Source organism: Manis pentadactyla, chromosome 7 (genome assembly GCF_030020395.1).
Source record: "Manis pentadactyla isolate mManPen7 chromosome 7, mManPen7.hap1, whole genome shotgun sequence".
Lineage (NCBI taxonomy): Eukaryota > Metazoa > Chordata > Mammalia > Pholidota > Manidae > Manis > Manis pentadactyla.
In genome coordinates this window covers 137946432-137968721 of record NC_080025.1, presented here as the reverse complement: position 1 = coordinate 137968721, position 22290 = coordinate 137946432, and the positions used below count along the sequence as shown (strand labels likewise).

The following is a 22290-nucleotide window of genomic DNA, read 5'->3' as shown; positions in this document are numbered from 1 at the left end:
AGAGGAGGAAGTATGGATTTGCATGTCTAATAATTTGCAATCAGTTTTCATGCAACTGATAGTAGATCAAGGGATTAACCCCAAAAAAGCATGAGATTTGCTCCTATTTTTATTTTTAATTTCTCATTTGACCCAAAAGTTTGAGATTTTAGGATAGCTTTCTTGGTGAATGCTTTAGATTTTGAATACCCAGAAGAGTATTGACAACATATTATTCTGTAAGCAGATTTACAGACCTATACTCCTTCCAGTCAAGCACTTCTTTTTTTAGTAGTAGTGATAGTAATGAGGACGGTGGGTTCAGGGCTGCTTAACATGGGCAGTTTCTGTAGGTGACACTGACCATACTGAAGTTATGTTATGCATCTCCTATTTAATGTGCTTTGTCATTAATAAGTGTCTTCTCCAGTTATGTCAGTTAGTCTATTTTTTCCAAATGGAAGCACTTTCATGTCTGTAAATAAATGATTAAGGCCTTTAAGATGTTTTTGTTGGGACTCTGATAAGTTTGTGTATGCTTTAAGATGTGTGCCTCTCTCTGGGCCTAGGGTTCCTCCATCTGCTAAATACCACTGAATAATTAAAAAAAAAAAGGCTGCTAAGAAACTGGCTGGCAGGGAGAAAACATTCAAGCAGTAGAAGTTAGTACAATATGATAGAGAATGTTTCTGGATGTTTCTTCTGAAAGAAGAATTTGAAAATTCTTCTTGGGAAAGTTGTTTTGTTTGGAGGAAAAGTGCTGGTATGATATTTGAGGCCAGGACGAAGCAGTGGACACACTCAGGAACCTCAGGATGCTCCCAAGCGGCCCCTGTTCATCCAGTGCTGAAGTCAGGTGACTGTCACCACCCCCAACCTTTAAAAAGTCTGTTTGAGGATTGTATGCATATGGAAATTTGGATGTAAGAGCAGGAACTGGACTGAATTGCTTTACAGACAACAGGGTGAGTGTTTAGGAGTTTGTGTTTAATTATTTTTGAAACAGCAATTTGAGACAAATATCAGGCTGCCAAAGGAAAAAGAGCCATCAAAGGGAATCAAATTTCCTTTCTTCTCAATAAAATGTACCCGTCAAAGGAGAAGCCATTTGCTCCACTCCTTCAGGCCTGTGGGCTTCATCAGTGGCTCCAATTAGGACCAATGGGCAATGACAACAGAGGTGTTGATGGCCTCCGAGTTGGATCTCCACAGCATCCTTCCTATTCTACAAAAAGAGAGGGTGTATCGTGGTCAAAAATGTTACTCTCCCTGGGGCAGGACACTCAGGTTTGCTTCTCAGGAGTCTTGTAGGGAAAGCCCATTAACAATTATTTTTGTCTTATTTGAGGAATTAAAGGATAACTTTCTTTCTAGTCTAATTAAGCAAAAGTATAAGCAGAGAAGATTCTTAAAGAAAGTTTTGTAGCTCTCTTTCAGGAAAGGCTGCTATGACCTTGACTTACCTTTCTTTGACAATGGTCATAATCTGTGAACACCTCTGTTCCTTTTCCCTAAAATATAAAAATCACCATATAACTTTGCCTGGAGGGCCACTTGGAGATTTTCATGTGGAATCTGAGATAGAAGAAAGAGGATCTGGGGAAATTGAAAAGACACAGTAAAGCTGGAAGATATGAGTGGTGGGAAGATGGAGAGAGAGAGGTAAAGGAAGTCCAGGAGGAGCCTCTTAACTAGTTTCTTCCAGTGTCTGTGGTTAGAGATAACCTGTGTCACCACCAAGTCAAGAAGCTTCATAGACAAGTGTGCTTTATACTGTTCTCTTTTCTTTTTACTGACCTGATATAGACAAATAGAAGGATCCCAAAAGTTGCATTTTTAAAAAACAGATGGGAAAATCCATCACTTGTAAGTCTCTGAATTGCTCCTTGTAGAGGCAACTCCTACCAACCAGGAACAACCATTTAGGATTCTTCTGAGCTAGAAATAAACTTTTACCATGGTTGTGCCGTTGTGAAGTTTAGAGCTTGCTTGTTACAGCAGCTCATGCCACCCTAACTCATGCACTCTGCTGGGATGTGGAGAAACAGATTGTTCGTGAGGAAGCAGGAGTCAAAGGATCAGAGAGGCTGGAAGACACTGAACCGAGGTCTGAGTTGGACCCACCTGGAATCTAAAATGTTAGCCACTATTCCAGGGCTCCTCCTAACATGTGTATGTTGCAGGGATGGGAGGAAAAGAAAGCATTAAACAACACAAAACACGTCTGCCTCACTCCTTGCTTTCGTAGCTAGTGAGAAGGTCTAAATTAATCGTGATTGTGACCTTCTTCCACCTCCCATTCTTTTGCCTCTCCCTTGTACCAGCACCTGAGCAGGGTAGGATGAGTCACACCTTCACTCTCAGAAGATCTGAGTCTGTGGGGACCTGGCTTTGATGGGTCGCTGCAGTTTTCATCATCCAGGAATATTGGACAGAGGGACAGTAAGGGGCATCCCAGGGATCACTCTGGCTTCCAAGCACAGTCCTGCTTGTCACCATTATGCAACAGCCACCAGATTTCCCTTTAGTCGTGGGGATCATCTCTCAAGCTAACATAGTAAATACTTATAAAAATATGTCAAAAACATTTAACTTGTTGCTTAACTTTCCCTCTCATGTTTTCCATCTTTGGTGCATGTGTGTTTATCTGGGGTCTGTATTTTCTCAGCTTTTCTCCTAAAGTTTTCATTTAAGCAATAATTTTACATTTCCATGACCTCTTATTCTTTGACTTTTTGATGTTCACTTTAGTCTTTTCTTAATCAATGAATAAAATATATCCTCAAACTTTTCTGAAAAGAAAAAAAGAGATTTAGAATTCAATTAAGGTCCTTTTCTTTTCCCTGATTTATTCTGTTTCCTCAGCAGTCAATACTCTGTTTGATTACCTTGGTCTTTAACTTTCATGTTAGAAGTAATTAATGATGCCTGTGAGAAGAAACTCCGGATTCTTGGTGCCTTAACTCAGTAGAAGTTGCTTTGTTTTGCTTTTTCTTCATATAGAGACCAATGCACAGCTTTGCAATCAGGAACCTAACTGGGCAGCTCTCCTGTGAGAGGTGACTCAGAGACCCAGGACCCAAGTACCCAAGTCTTCCCATTGTTGTCCCAAAAGGTGAGAGAAAGGAGGACCACAGGTGGGCAATTTGGTGTTTGGGGCCAGGCCTGGAAGTGGCCTGTGTTTCTGCTCACATTCCACTATTTAGAACTAGTAATCTGGCCCCATCTAGAGGCAAGGAGACTTGGAAATGTAATTTTCCTGGACTCCCAGGAGGACAATAAATTGGTTTGATAAACCTGTATCATTCTCTCTGCCATAGCTGTCTTTCTTTTTAAACCAAATGTCTGTTGATGCTCATTTGTCCAATCATGCTTATGCATTGAATGTGTTGATTATTCTCCATAACTAACACACATTTCCACTGATAGGGGTGGCTTTTTCCCTCAATGAGAAGACTGACTGCATACTCTCTCTCTGTGGGTGTGTTGGATGGCCTGGCAGGCATTCCTCTAAGATAAGCAAGCTGGCAACTTCTCAGGAAACCATTGCCTGTCTGAACAGTTCTGTTCCTTTGGGAAGTGTTTTTCCCAGCTTCATGTTATAGACATTTTCTTTAAACATATTCATACATGTGGAGGTCAGAAAGGAGGCTCTGATTCAACACCCATTGAGCATGAAGTTCTTCAGCCAGTTGTCGTGTGTGAAGTTCTCTCTCCTGCTCTGAGAGGTCCACAGGGGATGCACCCCATGGACTTGAGGACCCTGTAAACTGGCCCTGCCTCCTTGGCTGCTTTCTTTACTGCTGTATTGAGCTGTGTGTCCCCACTCTGATTTATATGTCATATTTATTTATCAGTTGTATCCTCCGACTTGTACTGGGCCATAATCATCTTTGATCCTTCAGAAACTCATAAAATCTTATCTGGCTAATATTTCTCTTCCAGTGTTCTGTAATCATTCATTTGTTCTCATTTATACTTCTTTATCAAAGCTTATATTTCAGTAATTTGTTGCTTTTGTTTGGAGGGAGGGTAGGTAAGTGATTTTCTTCAATCTATCATCTTGAACTAAAAGCCATGCATTTTTCACTAAGCAATAAATGATTTTCCATACCAGTATAACTATTTTCTGTGTTTTAAAGTAATCTCCTGAAACAAGTTTGAAATATTCCATTTTGTACTCTATTATGATTCACCAACTAACTTCTCTGGTTGAACATTTAGCTTGTTTCAGTATTGTTTTTGACAATTATAAAAAATCGGCAGTGGACATTCTTGTACCTGGGTTATTAAGTGTCTGATGATTTTCTTAGATAAAATTCCTTGAAGTGGAATTGCTGACTCAAAGGGTATTTGCTTTTTTTAAAAAATTACTTTACATATGTTTAGCAAATTGCCCCCCAGAAATTCCATATTGTCTTACAAACCCATCAACAGAAGGTATTAGCATTAAAAAAATCTTTACCAATTTATTTATACCAGTAGCCCTTACTACCTGGGTCACTAACTGTAAACTGTCCAGGTATTGGAGTCTTGCAGAGATTAAGGATGCACCTCACACATGCCTATCACAAGCTAAATGCACAGTAAATTTTGTTTTTAAAATGATAAATTATTAAAAAAATAAAAGAACCCGCTGGCTGTCTTTCAGGGTCATTATGAAGATTAAATGAAGTAATATACATAAAAATACACAGAAGTGGTATATATTACTGTATTAAGTGTTTATACATATAATGTATTAAACGTATAAGTGTTATGCATTATTGTTCTCTCTCTTTCTAATCCAGGCCTCTTGAATGCAAGAGTAATCTAAATTCCAAGGCTCTAGGCAGGACACAGAGAAAGCAAGCAAATCATGTGGACAGCATCTGAGCTTGGTGGGGGTGAGGGGAGTAGTACCATTGGCCCATTACAGAAGATCAAAGAAACCAACGAAGCATTGACCTCAGGGAATTTACTTCCCCTTGGCTAAGCATTCAGATTTCCTTTTGACTACAGATTTATCTGAGCATCTGTGTGTGAGCAATTTATCTGCAAGGCTGCCGTCATCTTCTCCCTGTGCACTGTGGCTAAGTGATTTTCTGCCGGCCCCACTCCCACTGAGCCTTTATGTGAGCATGGCCCATGTACAGAGAAGACTCATTTCTGGTTCACTCAAGAGCTCTGGGGGTTTTGATAAGAAGGTGGCAGGCAGGAAGGGCAGTTCTGAAAAGAATAAAGAGAAAAGAGCTAGTTAATAAACATTGTGGGTACTTAAAGGGATAATCTTGAATCTGGAAAGGTGAATATAAGTGTATTGGAAAGTTAGGTCCAGAAATTATCCGACAAAGAACACTTGGATTGAATAGGCGGCATGATGTAAAGATGTGCCTCTGCCTTGACCTAGTCTGCAAATTTTGGATCTTTAGGATGAAATACTGGATGGAACATTTTGCCGTAAAGAGCCTTATTTTCTTCTTCCTTTTCTCTTCCTTCCCCCTCTCCTTCTCCTGGCCTGGCCACCCTTGTCAGTTCAAGGAAGCCATTGTTTCACATGGATGTCAACTCTAAAATACGTTCCCTTAGGAATGTCATTACACCCCTCCTGCTGCCCTTGTGTCCTGCTTCGTTTCCTGCATCTGTGCCCTGAAATCAGTTCTGAGCACCTTCCAGGTGTTGCTTTATGAAGTAAATGAGCCAGGGAAGTGTTGAAAAGAAGCTTGTCCTTTTTGAGTTTCTATCAATTAGGTTTTGCTTTCTTCTGCTAAGATATGTTAAGTAATCATGGCTTAAACAAACAAACAAGCAAGTTTTCTTTTTTTCATTTACATAAAAGAAGCCCAGTGTGAGGCAGTCTAGAGCTGCAGTGGGGTTTGGCAAGAACGTTTATTTCTTTGACGCACAAAAGCCTGCCTGTACGTAAGTGGTTCAGGGCAATTGTAGAATGTGCACCATGACTAGAACCCAGAAAAACTTTCTGTTTTGCACTCCCCAGAGTGCTGATAGTCCACGACTGAGTGGAGGGACTGAGTGGAGGGCATCTACTCAGGAGCTAAGGAGCAGAAGGGAGGGAGGGGGGGAAGAACAGACAAATCAACTTCCTTTTAGGACTTTAAGTGGAAGGTGCATGGATGATCAGGACTAAGTCACATGACTCTGCCTAGCTATAAGCAAATCTGGAGAAAGTGCTTTTTCAAAAATTCTGAATTTTCGTAGGCCTGGCCAAATTTAATTTTGGTTTATTAGAGTAGAAGTGGAGAACAGATATTGGGGAACAGCTAACAGTTTCTGCCACAACAGAATATTTTACTTGGTAGAAAGCATGGAAAAAAAAAAAGGAGGTTATGATAAAGTCAACTGCTTTAATGAAAACAGAATTTTAACTCCAAGAAAAATCAATAAAAGTTATACAAGAGGTAACTGTAATTATGCCTGTATGACATGGCAGTAAATAAGTATTTAAGAAGTCATAACACTATACATGTCATTTTAATTTTTCAACTTGTAGAGTCAACTTGCAGACCAGGCGCAGAATACATGCTCATACTACAGAAGAGAATGTAAACGATGCCAATCTTCACAATGTGAAAGTAAAATTCTAGATGGCAAATTCAGGGCGTGGAAGGAGGGAAAAGTAACAAAGGCAAGACTTAGGATACCAACGTCATCCTATTATGAAGTGTAGAATCCAGAGTTAGTATGGATTTTTGAAGGAGAAAGGAATAAAGATGTAAGGATGTGTGAAATGTGAATACTTCTTGGAAGTACAGAAGTAACTAATCGAGAATTTATATAAATACTAATTATGCGGGAATATTGGGCTTAGTTGGGAGCAGGGATGAGTCCACTAAATATTCATCTGTTTAGACTACACCACCACAGTCTGATTAGGCCCCCCTTCCCAGGGGAGTGACATCCCATTGTTTAATATGACTGCAGGGGGCCCTTCTGTGGGCTGAGAAGAGAATGTCCTTGTGGCCTGAGTAGATAATACGAAAGGTGTACACTGGAGGGCAAGGTGGGTGATGGCAGAAACGAATGTGCGGTCCTTCATGCCGAGAACTCCTCTTGGTCAGGGAGAGGCATTGGTTAACCTGGTGTGATGTAGTGAACCACGGGGGCCACCTGCACACCCCCAGGGACCTTCCCATTGTCATTTGCCTCCTTATGTGCCTTCTCTCAAGGAAAAGGATGTGCTGGCTAAACAGCATGCTCCCAGAGCCCATGACAATTTTATTTTTCATTATTGAAGTTTAAATGTATAAACTGGCATTTTAATTTATAGAGCAACCTTTTCTTTGAAGTTGAATAGATCATGAGAGACTGATCCATCTTTTCTGTAGTGGAACAAATTTATGAGCCTGGAAAACTCAGGACAGCAGCTTGGCCCATGCTGACGTCACCAAGGGAGTGGCACCACAGAGAAGTCCTCAGGTGCTGGCAAAGAGGGCTGCCTGGAGGGGGCCTTCCCTTGCTGCTTGCCTTCCTCTCGTCTGCATAATATTTTTTAAGGGGGTTAAACCCTTCCCCTCATAAAACTGGGTAAAGCTGGCCTTCACTGAGTTGTCTTCTGCCCTTGACCAGCTGATCCCTCTATCTGATTTTCTTGGACATTCCCTTCATATGCTTTTTTATATCCAAAGGTTCCTTCCAAGAATGAATGTCTTCCTTTGTTACTGTCACCCACTCCTCTTCCAACTACCCCTTGTCTTAGGTAGTCAGGTCCCATTTCTCACTGCATGAATGCCTGGGTTCAAATCCTGGCTCTATCACTACTAAGCTATGGGTGTCAAGTGAGAAAAAGTATTTAACAACTTTAGCACTCAGTATATTCATCCATAAACATAATGCACTGACCTCAACAAACTGTGAGGACCTCACATTAGATGAATCTATGGATTCTTGGGCAGAATTATCTACACCAACATTTACCAATATAATCATTCCCGCTCCCTGCCCCCTCCCTCCCTCCCTCCCTTCCTTCTCCCTTTTCCTCCTATCCCTTTCTATCTATGTTTGACACATTCGGGCTGCATTTTATCTAGTTGTATGTGTCTCAGAGGTTACCAACTTATTTATCTCTATTTAGCACATCTTAAGAATGCTGCTGATATCTCACAAGCTGCTTGCCTCTACATTTTGTTTCTTTACCCTCTTTACTTACTTTGTTTCTATAACAGATTCTAACATTCTCATAATGTTAAATATGTAACATTTGTAAACATTACATATTTGCTCTCTATATAAACACTATGACACATGCACATTACACGTATCTTTTAATTCCTTCTTTCTTGATTTTCCATTACACTGGAAATTTTAAAGTCTAGACTAGTTGTCCTGTACCAGCTTTTTTCTTTAATCTTTATCCTTTTATCCTTTACTTTCCTCAGACTTGGGACATTGTTAGGAAGATATATAGGGGTTCACCTGACCTTAACAAGCCTCTTCAAGGGGCTTCTGTTTAAGGTTTTTTTTCTTTCCTAATTATAGCTGGATGAAGCCTAGAGGTAGTGCCGCACCTAGAGCTTTCATGAAACATGCAGAAGCCAACTCTCTCTCAGTGCGTGAGTGCGTGTGTTTCCCACGTGGTGACACAGACTTCTGCTGTACAGGTTGCCTCAGCTATGTCCTGGGGACCTGAGGAATGGTTTAGAGGACAACCGCAGGGAAATGACTGCTCCCTGGTTGGGGACCTTATTCACCCAGTAGGGGGCCCTCACTTCCCCTTAACTCTGTTTACCTTTCAAAATCCTTAAGAAAGGATGAGCATTATTCCACCCAATACCATACCACAGCTATGCCGAAACTCCTAGGTTACTCTAACTATTCTTCATTTTGCTTTCATCCAGCATTGGGTCATATAAATGTAACATTTGTGTCTTTATGGGAGGGGGATATTATACTTCAATATACTTCAAATATAGACAGATATTTTAATGAGTAAGGCTTCACAGACATACTTAGATACTATGCTCATTGATTTTTTTTACCGCTGTGATCAAATGAAGCAATAGTATCTTGAGGATATGTATAGTTTAAGAAGAAAAAATAGAGGAAAGTTCTCTGTCAAGGCACATATTCTTAGGTTCTACTTGGGTGGGCCCTGAGTGTATCTCTTACTGACTTCTAGCTGCATCTTATGCTTCATTAAGTCAACTAGTATTCCTTGGACAATGTTCTTAGAAATCTTGTTTTCTCTCCTTAGTGTAACCCTCAGTAATGCTTTTTTCTTGATTCTAAAATCTACATAAGCATATCATGGATGTCTTTCATCTATGTGTGTGTGTGCACGCGCGCATTTACCTGTCTTATTTTATGATGATCAGCTCTTTAAGCAATTTGTTTCTCTGGCTATGTTCTTAGAATCTTATTTTATTTCTAGAATCATAGAATCTAGAATCATTCAAGGAAGAGGGCTTTATTTACTTAATAACATTTTAAATGAATTGCATTTAAAGAGTTATTGGTCATTCAATGCAATCTTCCACCTGCTGGTTGTTGACTCCGTGCTCTGGAGGAGGAGCTCTGAGTGTACCTGCTTGATCATTCCAGCTGAGCATGTCTGGTGCACAGTGAATACTCAGTACAAGATTATTATTATTATTGACGCTATTTTTGTACTTTGATCCAACTTACCTGGGATTTCTTTTTATTCTCTTTCTCCTATTCCTTGATCCCCTCATAACTTTTCCTTTGAGTATATTTGGTTGTGCTCAGAGGCTCTTATAGAATATCCTGAAATTCTCAATTTCTGTGAAATTCCCATTGTCTTTCAAATATTTGAAATTCTTAAGACTGCAAAGGAATTTGCTATCAACAAGAAACCCCAGTTGTGTTGTTTTTTTGTCTGTCCAACACTCTCATGAAGAGGAAAACTCTTTAGAAACTACTACTTTCTTGCCTCTGGTCCTAGCTGTTTCTGGTTTCTCTGTCCCTGGGGGAAGCAAAACCAAATACTTACCCTGATAGGGCGCAACACCTGCCTAAAGTCTGGCTTTGGAGCCTGCCTGGGTGGGTCTCGGCTCAACTCCTCACTGAGTTTCTGACCATGGGCAGGGCGGGCAGATTTATCTAACCCATCTGGGCCTGGCTTTCTTGTCTGTGGAATGCGGAACCTAATAAAAGCCCCTGCAGCGTAAGGTCTTTGTCAGGATAAGGTTGTTAAACATTTCAGCCCTGAAAACAGTGCCTGAGGGAGAGTGAGCACTAGTAGGCACTGGAGGAAATGCCCACTAGCCACTGCCCAGCAGCCCAGCGACAGAGAAACTCCTGCAGTGCTCCCTCTGGGGGAGAAGCCAGGGGGCGGCTGCAGGTTAAACGGGAGAGCCTGCCAGTTCACCAGTGTTAGACTGAACCCAGTTGTCATCTGTATCCTGGACCTCGGGCAAGAGATGTAGGCTCTCCAAGCCTCAATGCCCTCATTTGTTAAATGGGATAAATACCAACTACCTCGCAGGATTATACAGCTTCCCTCCAATGGGTGAGGACATGAAAAGAACTAGATTGCGCCTGGACACAGCAAGGACTCATAACGTGTTATAGGTTAGAAAAAAAGAAATTGCCTCTTCCTCGTATCTCGTTAGTCCACTAAGTTTTAAACTTGTTTTGAGAATTTCTTTGTCGTTTGTTTTCAATTTGCATGTGCAGCTTATTGTTTTTCATAAGATGCTGTCTTTAGGAAGTCTTTGTATTCCTGAAATTTTTCCAGCTTGCTTCTGTCCCAACTTTCTTCAGCAAGAGATGCTCCATTATAATCTAGCATGTCACTTTTAACAGAGCACAGCAAGACCTGAAACAGAGATATAAATGAAGCTTTCTCACGAACTTACCGTTCTCAGTACCGTAGTCGAGAACAAACATCCCTGACAGGTCAAATAATTGTCGCTATTGATATGACTCGGTGCAAGCCTTACATTTGGAATCTCAGGGTGTGCGTGTGCATATGAGAGAAGATGCATGTGGGTGTGTGCCAGTACTGGCCTCCCCCTCTTGAACTTGACTTACCTGCTCTGAGGCTCCTTGCTCCGAGGGTGACAGCAACTGGACGGCCTGGTTCTCATTCTGACTTCTCTCTGAATAGCTCTCCTTTTTGCCACCTGACCAAATGTTGCCATTATTCCCATTAGCCACACCCAGAGCTCACCACTCCAGCCTTTCACACAGGCTGTTTTGGCTGGGTTCTCATCAGCCATCCTGTGTTCACACCCGTGCCTTCCCAGCTGTGGTTGACATGCAGTTAGTGTCTGCCCAGTTGGAGGCAGTTTTCTGTTTTTCTCAACTCTCTTCTAAACCCACACCCTTACCTTGTCTAGTTCTCCTCTAGAGATACTGTCCCCCGCCTATTCTGTCTCATGGAGAGCTCTCAAACCCACGCTGTGGGAGGGGCCATGGTGGGTGGCGTGGGGCTGAGCGTACTTCCAGCCATTTCCACCACCTTTGCTCTGCTCATCGTTATTTGGAGTCTCTGCCTTTTGTGGATAACAGCCCTCTTGAAATCTATAGCTTAGCATCCTCTGCTAACCCGTTTTCACATTCCAAGATGATTCAGTGACTGATTCATGTTCTTTTCTTGAGTCTCCCTTCTGCCATTCATGGATGAGCTCAGTCTGTGGATTGCATAATACCTCAAGATCTTAGATCTTATACCACATGGGACAAACACGAAATGCTCTTACCTGACTAGACAGTTCTTTCTCAACCTCTTTTCTTTCAGCTTCTCCAGTGCACATTCTCTCTCCCTCCCTGGGATCGTTCACTCATGCCATTCCTTGTGTTTCCGTCACTTTTTTATCCTCTGCTGGACACCTGTCTTTCTGTCTGTCTGAACTACTCTGGCACCTTTCTGAAGCTGTTCTCAATAGGTGTTCGCCATGGGCTGTATGAAAGAAGGGGGATTTGAGATGATAGCCTTAATTCAATTAACTACCTGCTCAAAATAAGCAGATGGAGACTTGGGTTCAGTCGAGGGTGCTCAATACACATTACACATCTACCTTGAAAATTATAAACTGCATATAAAGCAAAGGCTCTTTTGATGCTTCCCTCTCTTCCCTCTCTTGCTTTATTTCTCAGAAATAACCATTATTATCAATCCCGTGTGCATTTTTCCAGTCCTTTCTCTCTGTCTTTGCATCCCTTGCTAAAATAAGCCACATGGGAATGCATAACAGGCACTCAACCACCACTGGTTGAATGAATGAATATGTATGTGTGTGTGTGTGTGTCTATATGCACACACACAAATGTATACATATAATCTACTTTACATATGTATTTGTGAATGTGTTTTGAAATAAATGATATTGCTTTATACACATTATTTGGTAGCTTGCTTTTTTTACTTAACAGCATATCTTGAGAATATTTCCATGGTGCCACATATTGGAATATAACAGTACACTTTCTTAGTATTGTGTATACTGGATATTTATTTGTCTATTCCTTTACTGATGGACATTTGCATATTTTCTATATTTTGCCGTTTATAAAGAATGCTATAACACAAATCCTGGCAAAATTTCCTGCCTACTTATGTGTGTATTTTTATGGAATTGTTTCTTTGGAATGAATTGTTGACTAAATGTTATGTGCAGTTTTAATAAACATTGCCAAATTGCCTGCCACAAATTGTTGCCGCTTATATTCCAGTTGTGTATGAGCGTATGTATTTCCCCGCATTGCTCACCAACATCAGCAGTTATTGATTCTTTTAATTTTGCCAATCTGACGGGTGAAATAGTGTTTTTTTTTTAATTGCATTCCACTGATATTAATGAAGGTAAGCATCTTTTATTATATTAATTGTCCTTCTTCACTGCAAGTCTACCCTTCATACATTTTGTATTCTTTTTCTCCGATTTCAGAGGAAGAGACTCCCCTCTGTTGGTGCCCCAAGAGAATTAATTTCCTCAGGCTTCCCTTCTTTCTGTTATCTTCTCTCTTTAGCATCTTCAATTTTCCTGTCTTCACAGATTTATTCTTCTTGGGTTCCGAGTGTAATAAGATTGCAATTATTTTGGAATAAAAGACTTTACTGGACTCTACTACCTCTCTAGGTCCTCCCTTGTTCTCTCCACCCCTAAACTCGTCAAATGAGTGAATCCTCACATCTGCTGTTGGCACTGCCTCTAATTAAGGAGCCCAGTGATTTTGCTCAGTCCTAATTTTACTGACCTTAGTATGTCCTTTTAAATACGCTGGCCATCTCTTTTTAGTGACAATCTTAACTCCCAGTGCCATCTATTTCTCTTCTTACCTCTAAGTCTACCTTCTTTCTTTTTTTTTCAAGCTTTTTTTCCTTCCTTAACCATAAAGTATATGTTCAGCAATTCCTGATTTTGGACCTTTGTTCTTTCCCTTCACTGTTACTTTGGAAAACTTCTCCATTCCAAACATTTCAACTATTATCTCTGTGCAAGTAACTCTCGTATCAGAGTCACTAATCCTTATGTCTCAGTAAAAATCCATTCTTTCTCCTGTGCTTTTTCCCATTGAATTGGACCACTGTAACCTCAAGGTCAGAGCACTAAATCACATGTATTATCCCCCTCTCTTCCAAACCACTGCTAATAATTTTACCAATTTTTGTGGCTAACAAGAGGGAGAAAGATATTATTTTCCTAGTTGCAGGCTTCTCCCTACACAGAGACTTACGTAGTCTACTGCATCCTTTGATGAGTCACTTTTGATGAAGGGAGGCATGAGAAAGGATCAAGCTTATAAAAAGAGTTAATCATGGAATTGTTTTCCAAGTGGGGTTGATCCACTATTACCCTTTTGTTTAGCTGAATATACTCTTCAAGAGCTGAATTGTCTGGAACAATAATGAGGATGGGAGTGGCCGTGGAAAGAAAGAGGAGGAAAAAGGTAGTTGGCATCCGGAATGGAAATTTGGCAAAAGAACAAGCCTGTTGCAGGAGTTTTTGAAGTTTATCACTTGGTATAGAGTGACAGGCCGACCATATGTGTCTCACAGCACCAAATGCTGTTCTCCTAGCTTCCCACCTGCATTCTTACCTTGTTGCACTGTACAAAACATGTCTTTATTCTCTGGCTGCTTTTAAGATCACTCTAACAAGAGTTTTGAGCGATTTGATTGTTGTATTTTTTGAGGGGGGTGTGTGTTTCTGGGGGTTGTGAAGCTTCTTGGATCTTAAGTTTTATCACATGTGGTGACTTCTCAGTTATGATTCCTTGTAATTTATTTTTCTTCTCATCTCTCTTCTCTTCTTTTAGGACTCCAATTATGAGTATATTAGGCCACTTGAAGTTGTCCTATAACTACTTATTGATGGTCTGTTTACATTTCAAAAATTCTTTTTCTCTCTTTGGTTCATTTTGGTTTGTTTTTAACTCTATACCTTCAAGTTGATTAATATTTTCTTCCGCATTGTCTAACCTGCCATTAATCTCATCCATTGTATTTTTTCATCTCAGGCATTGTAGTTTTCCTCCCTAGACATTTGATTTGGGGAATTAAAATATATCTTTTATGTCTGTACTTAACATGCACCATCCATTGTCTTCCAATTCTAGTATCTGTGTGTTCTGGGTTAGTTTTGATTGATTCCTTTTTCTCCTCATTATGAATTATATTGTTCTGCTTCTTTGCATGCTTGGTAATCTTTTATTTGCATGTCACACATTGGATTTTACTTTTGTGTTAGATTTTTTGATGTTCTTATGAATATTCTAGGGTTCTGTTTTAGAGCACAGTTATGTTACTTAGAAGAATCTGATTCTTTTGGGTATGGCTTTACATATTTTTTAGGTGGGACCGGAGCAGCATTATCTAAGGATAATCAGTCTCCATTCCTGAGTCAAACCACTTTTGTGTTTTCTACCCAGTGGCCCATGAACTTTAAAGTTTTCTAGTCTGGCTGGTGAGAATGTGCACTATTCCTGGCCCTATTTGAAATCCAGTTGCTGTTTTCTTTAATCCTTCTGGGTGATTATTTTCCCTGTCTGAGGTAGTCTCCCCACATCCATGCTCTGAATGGTACTCCACTAAATACTTATGATATTGTTATCTTGTTAGCTGGAGCTTGTTGAGGTGTTCTTCCTACACATGTGCTTGGAGCTCATTGAGACTCTTGGATCTGAGCCTTCCTAGTTGTCATCAAATTTGGAAATGTTTTGCTATTAGTCATTCATTCATTTTCTGTCCCATTTTAGGAACTCTTAGTATTAGGTTGCTTGATGCCCTACAATTCATTGATATTCTGTTTGTTTTCCTAGTCTTTTTCTTCTTTTTTTTTCATAAATATTATCCTGTTTTCTAGTTTTTTTTTAATGATGGAGGCAGAGATTGGAGTTATACAGTTACAAACCAAGGAATGTCAAAGATCACCAGCAAATCAGCAGAAATTAGCAATAGTCAGGAAAGGATTCCCCTCTGGGTTTCAGAGGGATTATGGCCCTATTTTCACCTTGATTTTGGACTTCAAGACTCCAAAACTGTGAGGCAATAAATTTCTATTGTATTAAACCCATTCAGTTAGTGGTACCTTGTTACAGCAGCTCAAGGAAGCTAATACGGAGGACTAGTTGGGTACTACTATGGTTAGAAGCAGAAGTCCCCAAATGCTTTAGCATTTACTATCTGAGTGACTTTTCCTCCTCTTACCTTTCTCAGCAGATAATAATTGGAAAGCAAGTATCACAACTTATTTATTTTTGTGTTTTCCACAGCACCTATTTAACCTTGAATTTAACATGCATGTAAATTGGATATGAAATTCATGGCTTTAAATATGGGTGGGTAAAATAATTTTATTTTCTATAATTAAAATCATTTTATGTCTATATCCTCATTCCACTAGGATATGTGCAGTTAATTCAGGGGTTTCGTAGATGGCTCATGCATTTCCCCTTATCCCTTTCTTCCTGGTGGTACCTAAGTTCTGGGGAGTTTGTAAGCATCAAGGCATTGTGTGGGATTGTACTTGGACTTTGGGCATTACTTATCTTTCCTTCAGAACCTCATTAGTAGTGGTTTTCAGCATTTGTGCCCACTGATACCTGCTGCCTCCTTGGTGTGTCTGTCTGTCCTTCAGTTCCAGCTGGTCCATGCGGGATGCTCTGTGTCTTCCATATCTCAGCCAGGAGGCCTCTTCAGGCTTGATGGAGTCTCTCCGTTTATCTCTTTGGCATGAATGAGAAAATGGCTACTCCCGATCTATCCTGAGTTCCTTGGGGATTCTCGGAGTTAACCTTGGATCCCTCTGTCAAGAAACGTGTCAGACCCATGCATTAGTTTTCCATTGCTGCTATAATAAATTCCTGCAAACTTAGTGGCATGAAACCACATGCATTTACTATCTTATAGTGCTGTGATATAGCTCAGAAGATTGACACAGGTTACACTGAGCTAAAATCAAGGTAGTTCTTTCTGGAGGTTTGAGGAGAGAACCCACGTCCTTGCCTTCTGCAGCTTCTAGAGGCCGTCTGCATTCCTGGTTCATGGCCCCTTTCTCTTCAAAGCCAGAAACAGCATCTCTTTGCTGCCACTGCCACATCTTTCTCGGACTCTCTTCTGTATTCTTCTTCCATGTTTAAGGACTCTTGTGATTACACTGGGCACCCCTGGATAAGCCAAGATAATGTTCTTATTTTGAACTAAGCTAATTAGAAACTTTAGGTCTGTCTTCAGCCTTCATTCCCCTCTGCTGTGTAACCCAACAGAGAGTCATGGGTTCTGGGGATTAGGATATCAGTATCTCTGGGGAACATTATTCTGTTTACTACAGCCATTTCTACTTACTGGTCTCTAGTATGACAGTTAGGGACCCAGGACCTTGTTCTCCCCACCCAGGATATTAGCCCAATTCTCCTCTGGCCTCAGAACTTCTGAGCTTCTGATCCTGCCCTCTCCACCAGTCTCTCAGCTCCTCTCATGGTTGGGATGTAGCCAGACAGAGGCCAGGACTCAGAGAAGGCAGAGATCAGGGAATTCAGGAACATCCCCTTGGCTGACTCTCCTTCCTTTTCATCAAACCAGGTAATTTTTAACTCTTGTTTAGAGGAACAAATAGACCCTGCAAGTATCTTCCAAATCTATTATTGAGCGATAGATTTCAGTTTTAAAACGAAAAAGAGAAGAGCCGAATGTATTTAGCTTTAACCTGTCAGTAGTGATTCATTAAGAATCTAGCATGGAGAGAGAAAAACCCAACCTGGTAGCAAGAGGACTTGAGGGGGCTTCCCAGAGAGGTGGGCCCCTACTTAAGAAAGTGAGCAGGAGAAGAGCAGGGACATGGCAGGGCATAGCTCTGGTCAGCCTTCAGTTTGGCTTGCCTGGCTGATGCCTCTGCATCTGGGCTGGAGATACGGCCAAGCTCCTCCCTCTTGGAGACCTGCGGCCACAGAGTAGAGGGATCATATCCTCATCCACATTTCAATATATGAATGACTTGAATGAATTAAATGAATAAGCAATATCGCAGATGGGGATGGAGAATGAGGAGATATTTTTTCTAAGGCAGGGGCCATATGGAAGGAGCTCCTAGCTACTGAGTGTGACAATGATCAGAGAGTCAGGAGCCAGCTGGCTACTCTGATCTGACTGATATGTCTCTTCACCCTCCAATCTGCTGAGCCTTCTCTAGGGAGGAAGATTGCATTGCTCTCTGTGCTCGGTGATGACGCTGAGCCCATGCAGCCAATGAGTTACATCAGCTCTTAGGGGCTAGGCAGGACTCACACAGCCTTTGCTGGTGTGAAAGCTTGCCAACCTGCTGAAAGCATGGCACGGTCCCATCAAGGGCAAGAACAATGCCCTCCTCCCGGTATCTGCTGCCGCCCTCTGCACCCTCCCTCCACCTACATCCCCACTCAGGTCTAACTCAATAAAAATTCCAGGAGCAGAGACAAAGGACAGAAAAGGAAAGAAAAGGAGAAAAGAGGCTGTGTGTATGCATGTGGGCACATACCCACCTTGGGACCACCCTCTCCAATCCTGACATGCACGGATATTGTATTGAGAGCTATTAACAGATTTATAAAAACTGAGATTGAACAACTGTCATTGGCTATTGCTATTTTTCATCATATGTTCTAACTATTCACAAAATGCCTGCTATGCTTACCTTTTGATGTGTCATTATTTAAGTAAATGTTATAAGAGGAATTCATTACATTTGGATAGGATAAAAAAACAAAATACCCTGTCCCACAAACATAGCGCATTCAAATGCAAACAAAATGTGCTGCGGCTGAAATCATATTAGGAGCAAGAACCCCAACATTAATTTTGAAGTGTTACTGTAGCATCGCCAACAATAACACATATATTACACCACTAGACCCTGATGAAATGGAGATGTGTCACAAATGCCTGATTCGCTGCGGCTCATTCTCTCTGTTGGCCACTTCGACTGCTTCCTTCCCCAGGTACTCACCTTGAGCCACTCCACCAGATCCCACCCCCCGTGAGTAACTGTTTTGAAGGTGCATCTTTCCGAGGGCAGAACATGGCACAGGGAGAGGGAAGAGGAGGATCCTGGGGACGTGTTGGCCGTCCTCCAGGCATCTTGGGGTCCTGTGTCTCATCTCAACAGAATGAGGGTATACCAGCTGCCAGGCAGATCCTCACCCATAGCTGTTATGAATCAATGGCTTGGCACTGCTTCCTGAGAGTCTGCCATCCCCTCAGCCCCCACCCTCTACCCAGCCCTCTGTAAATCTTCCTCCGTGGCAGGCACAGACCTTCCCTGGAGTCCAGACAGGAGCCATCACTGTAAGAGTGCCTGCAGTGCACCAGGCAGAGTGCACCCCCTCACCCGTTTGTGGGTAATTTGTTCCTTCCTTTAATTTTATAGATGAGAAAATTGAGGACCAGGGTTTTCCAGGGGTTCCTAAACCAGCAAGAAGTAGAGCTGTGATTTGAACCCAGATCTATTCGATTCCAAAGCCCCATGAGGTCGCCTCTCTCTCATGTTGTATTTAGAGCCTAAGTGAGATCTAGTGAGGCCCTTAGAGGCGCGTGGAACACAGTGTCCGACTTTGATCAGCCCAGCAGGTCTCGGTTCCCTGCGGCCAGCCCGAGGGGGGCGCAGACCCCTTGGCTGCAGAGCAGGCTCCCACCCTTAGAGCTGAACTTTTTTTTTTTTTTGCTTTGAATATCCTCAAGTCCTAAACCTCTTGAGCCCTGATCTGCTTTTATCTCCTTTCCAGCTGCCCAGGTGACATGTCCTAGCGCTGCTTTCCAGCTTCAGAGAGACTGAAGTTCCTTTTCATCATCCTGCCCCATCAGTCTCTCTGGTGGTGACAGAGCCTCTCGATGGTCTCCTGGGGGAGCCAGGGAATCACTCCTGTTTACAGGTAAATAATGAGTTATTAAAAATATTTCCATACTGGGACCTCAGGGGGATTTCAATAAAGATAACTGGTGCAGGGAAAAGCCGGTTCCCAGGGAGGAAGGAGATGATTCACTACACACTTGAAAAAAGACCAGCCTCATTTCCTCCCGAGCTAAAGGGGAAACTATTGCTCTAATCTGTGGCAGCAGATCTGCAAGAGGGTGGGGCCCAGCCGCCTCCTGGCGGGCGTGAGGAGGTGTCTGCCACACCGGCAGAACTCAAGGGTGGCTGCAACTATGCCTGGCTGTCTCCTTGCCCTTCTCCTCGGCACTTTCTTAGGTGGGGGCTCCCCTCTCTGGCAAACCCCCTGCAGTCATCTCCCCAGCCCTCTGAACCCAGAGCCTCAGCTTATGGTTTGACTCTCCTTAGTACATTGCTTCAATTTTCTGTAAGGAATATGGGACTTTATCTGGGTGGTGTGCTGAGGCTTGGTTTCCTCTATGTCCTGGGAAGGAGTTTGCGTTCTCCCTTGCCCCTTTCCCAGACGCTGAGCATCCTTGGTCCTCCCAGTCTGCTGCCTGTAGGGGATCCCATATGCCTGAGAGCCACTGAAGGGCTTGAGTCACCCCCTCTTGGGATGGAAGGCAAGCTTGGCTGCGGTTCTTCACTCTAAATGGCCTTTTACTCTTTCCACAGGTGTCAGAGCTCAGACCATCCATCAGTGGCCACACGCCAGGGTGCAGCCTGTGGGCAGCCCCCTCTCCCTGGAGTGCACGGTGAGGGGGGCATCGAGCCCCTACCTATACTGGTACCGGCAGGCCGGAGGAGGGGCCCTGCAGCTGCTCTTCTACTCTGTAGGCGCTGGCCAGGTAGACTCTGAAGCACCCCAGCACTTGGAAGCCTCCAGGCCCCAGGACGGCAAGTTCGTCCTGAATTCTACGAAGCTCCTCCTCAGTGACTCTGGCTTCTACCTCTGTGCCTGGAGTCCCACACTGAGCTGGGTGGGGCCGACATCTGTGCAAAAACTCCGCCCTCTCCTGAGTCCTCACTCAGGGACTGGGTGGAGGGGTTTGGCCCCTGGATTTCTGACTATCAGCCAATGTGAGAGCAACCAAATGAAGCCAGGTTCTCCAAAAGAACTTTCCTGAGTTCTCAGGGAAGGCAAACAGATTTATGCATGCCAAACCTGAGACTCACGTACACACAGTCAGGTTCCCAACGTACGATGTCTGGTCCTTAGCCATCACACACTCCAGCCCTTGCAGTGAGCTAGACTGGGCCTAAAACCATTCTCCCAAATTCCTGTCAGTCCACATTGGGCAGTGCGTTTGTGTGCAGGTGAGTGAGCAAGGGAGGAAGCACCCGTAGCAGGTGTGCACAAATTTGAGGATGCCACTCAGGTGACTTAACTGGCTCATTTTCATCACCTGGAGAGTCTCCTGTTTTGGATCTTGCTGCAGAGACTACACATCTCGCAGAGGCCTGCGTGAGGCTTTGGGGCAGAGCAGGGGCAAGATACTAAGTAGACTGTTTCTGTGAGGGCGGGAAGTAAGGTTCTGTTTGTATCAGAAACATGCAGTTAGGGATTGTGATTATTGATTAGGGTTTTTTTATTCCCGTTTTACTGTCTCTCTTCCCTTCCTTTGCAGCTAAAGAGGGAGCAGAGAAGCAGATGATGATCAAAGAGCTACAAGAGACAGAATAAAGAAGAGGGCATGCTTGTATAATGGAAAAACCCTAAAAAAGACAAATTCTCTGGATGGGAATGAAGGAGAGGAAAGGCTTACGGGGATGGCTGGGAAGATATGCCATGGTTACCTTGGCAACCAAGCTCCCTCAGCCCTCAGTGGCTCAACCCTCCCTCCCGTCCTTGTTCTTAAAAGGGTTTTCTTTTCTAATGTCCCTTCTGCTCCGCGAGGGGGCACACGAAGTCTTAAAATACCCAGCTCCTGGCTTCACTTCATCTAGGACAATTCAGACATGCCTTTATTTCCAGTATCATTTAGTTGGCAGAGGAAAATCTGACACAGAGACACGGAGTGATCAAGACAGTCTTCCGGAATGACCAAGGCTTCCTAGTGTACATTAAGGATTAACTTCTGTGTCACGTGCTGGGTTCTCCGAGCCATCACAGGGATTAAAAAGAGTAATGGTGCTGGGCTTCGTCACAGTGTGGTTCGATCAAAGCTCTTGGTTTGCTTCTTCTTCCGCATGCGTGAATGTTTAATTCACTGAGGCAATCACTAGTGCCATGACCATAGAAGTACAGATGCATTTACAGCTCAAGCCGGGATCACATTCATAGTAAACAACATCTCAGGCTAGCGTATGTTAGCTGGTTATTGAACACCAGTGGCAGTAGATTTCTTGCTGAAACAGTGCCGTCAGATTATGTTTACTGACTAGACTCTTGTATTTTGAAAAGGTTTAGGTTAACATAAAAATTGACCAGATAACAAAGTTCTCATATATGCCCCTTTCCTCCTTGACTTTCCGTTATTAATATCTTACACAGGTGTGGTACCTTTGTTGATGAACCAGTATTGATATACTCTTATAGTCCATGGTTAACATGAAAATTTACTCTCTGTTTTGTACATTTCCATGTTTTTTTTTTTTTACAAATGTATCATGTCTTCTATTTACCATTATGGTGTCACACTGAATAGTTTCCTGGCCCCAAGTCCCCTGTGCTATTTCTCTCCTCTTTTCCCTGGAAACCCTAGTAACCACTGATTTTTTTACTGACTCTATATTTTTAAGGCACTTGGTTTTTGAGTCCAAATTTACTCTTTGTTATGACTTGGGCTAATCATCTCTCTAGGCCTCATTTTTCCCATCTGTCAAATTTCCCTGATTGGATTAAGTATATTAAATGATGTGGTATTTACGTTACAAGGCCTTATTACAGGGCTAATTTTCAGCTGATTCTATTTCCTTCTTTAAGCTTATAAGATATTGGGATCACAATTACCCAAAACAAAGACTTGTTTCTTTTCAAATTAAAATTTAAACTATGTAGTTCATT

The 22290-nt window shown here is 42.3% G+C and overlaps 1 gene segment (V, D, J or C); it reads left to right on the top strand.

The window, feature by feature from the left end:
- Nucleotides 1-19453: 19453 nt before the first annotated feature.
- Nucleotides 19454-21500, top strand: LOC118932594 (T cell receptor beta variable 30-like). The segment is given in 3 exon segments: nucleotides 19454-19601; nucleotides 19959-20263; nucleotides 20912-21500. Coding segments are annotated over 3 exon segments (375 nt in total).
- The last annotated feature ends 790 nt before the right edge of the window (nucleotides 21501-22290 follow it).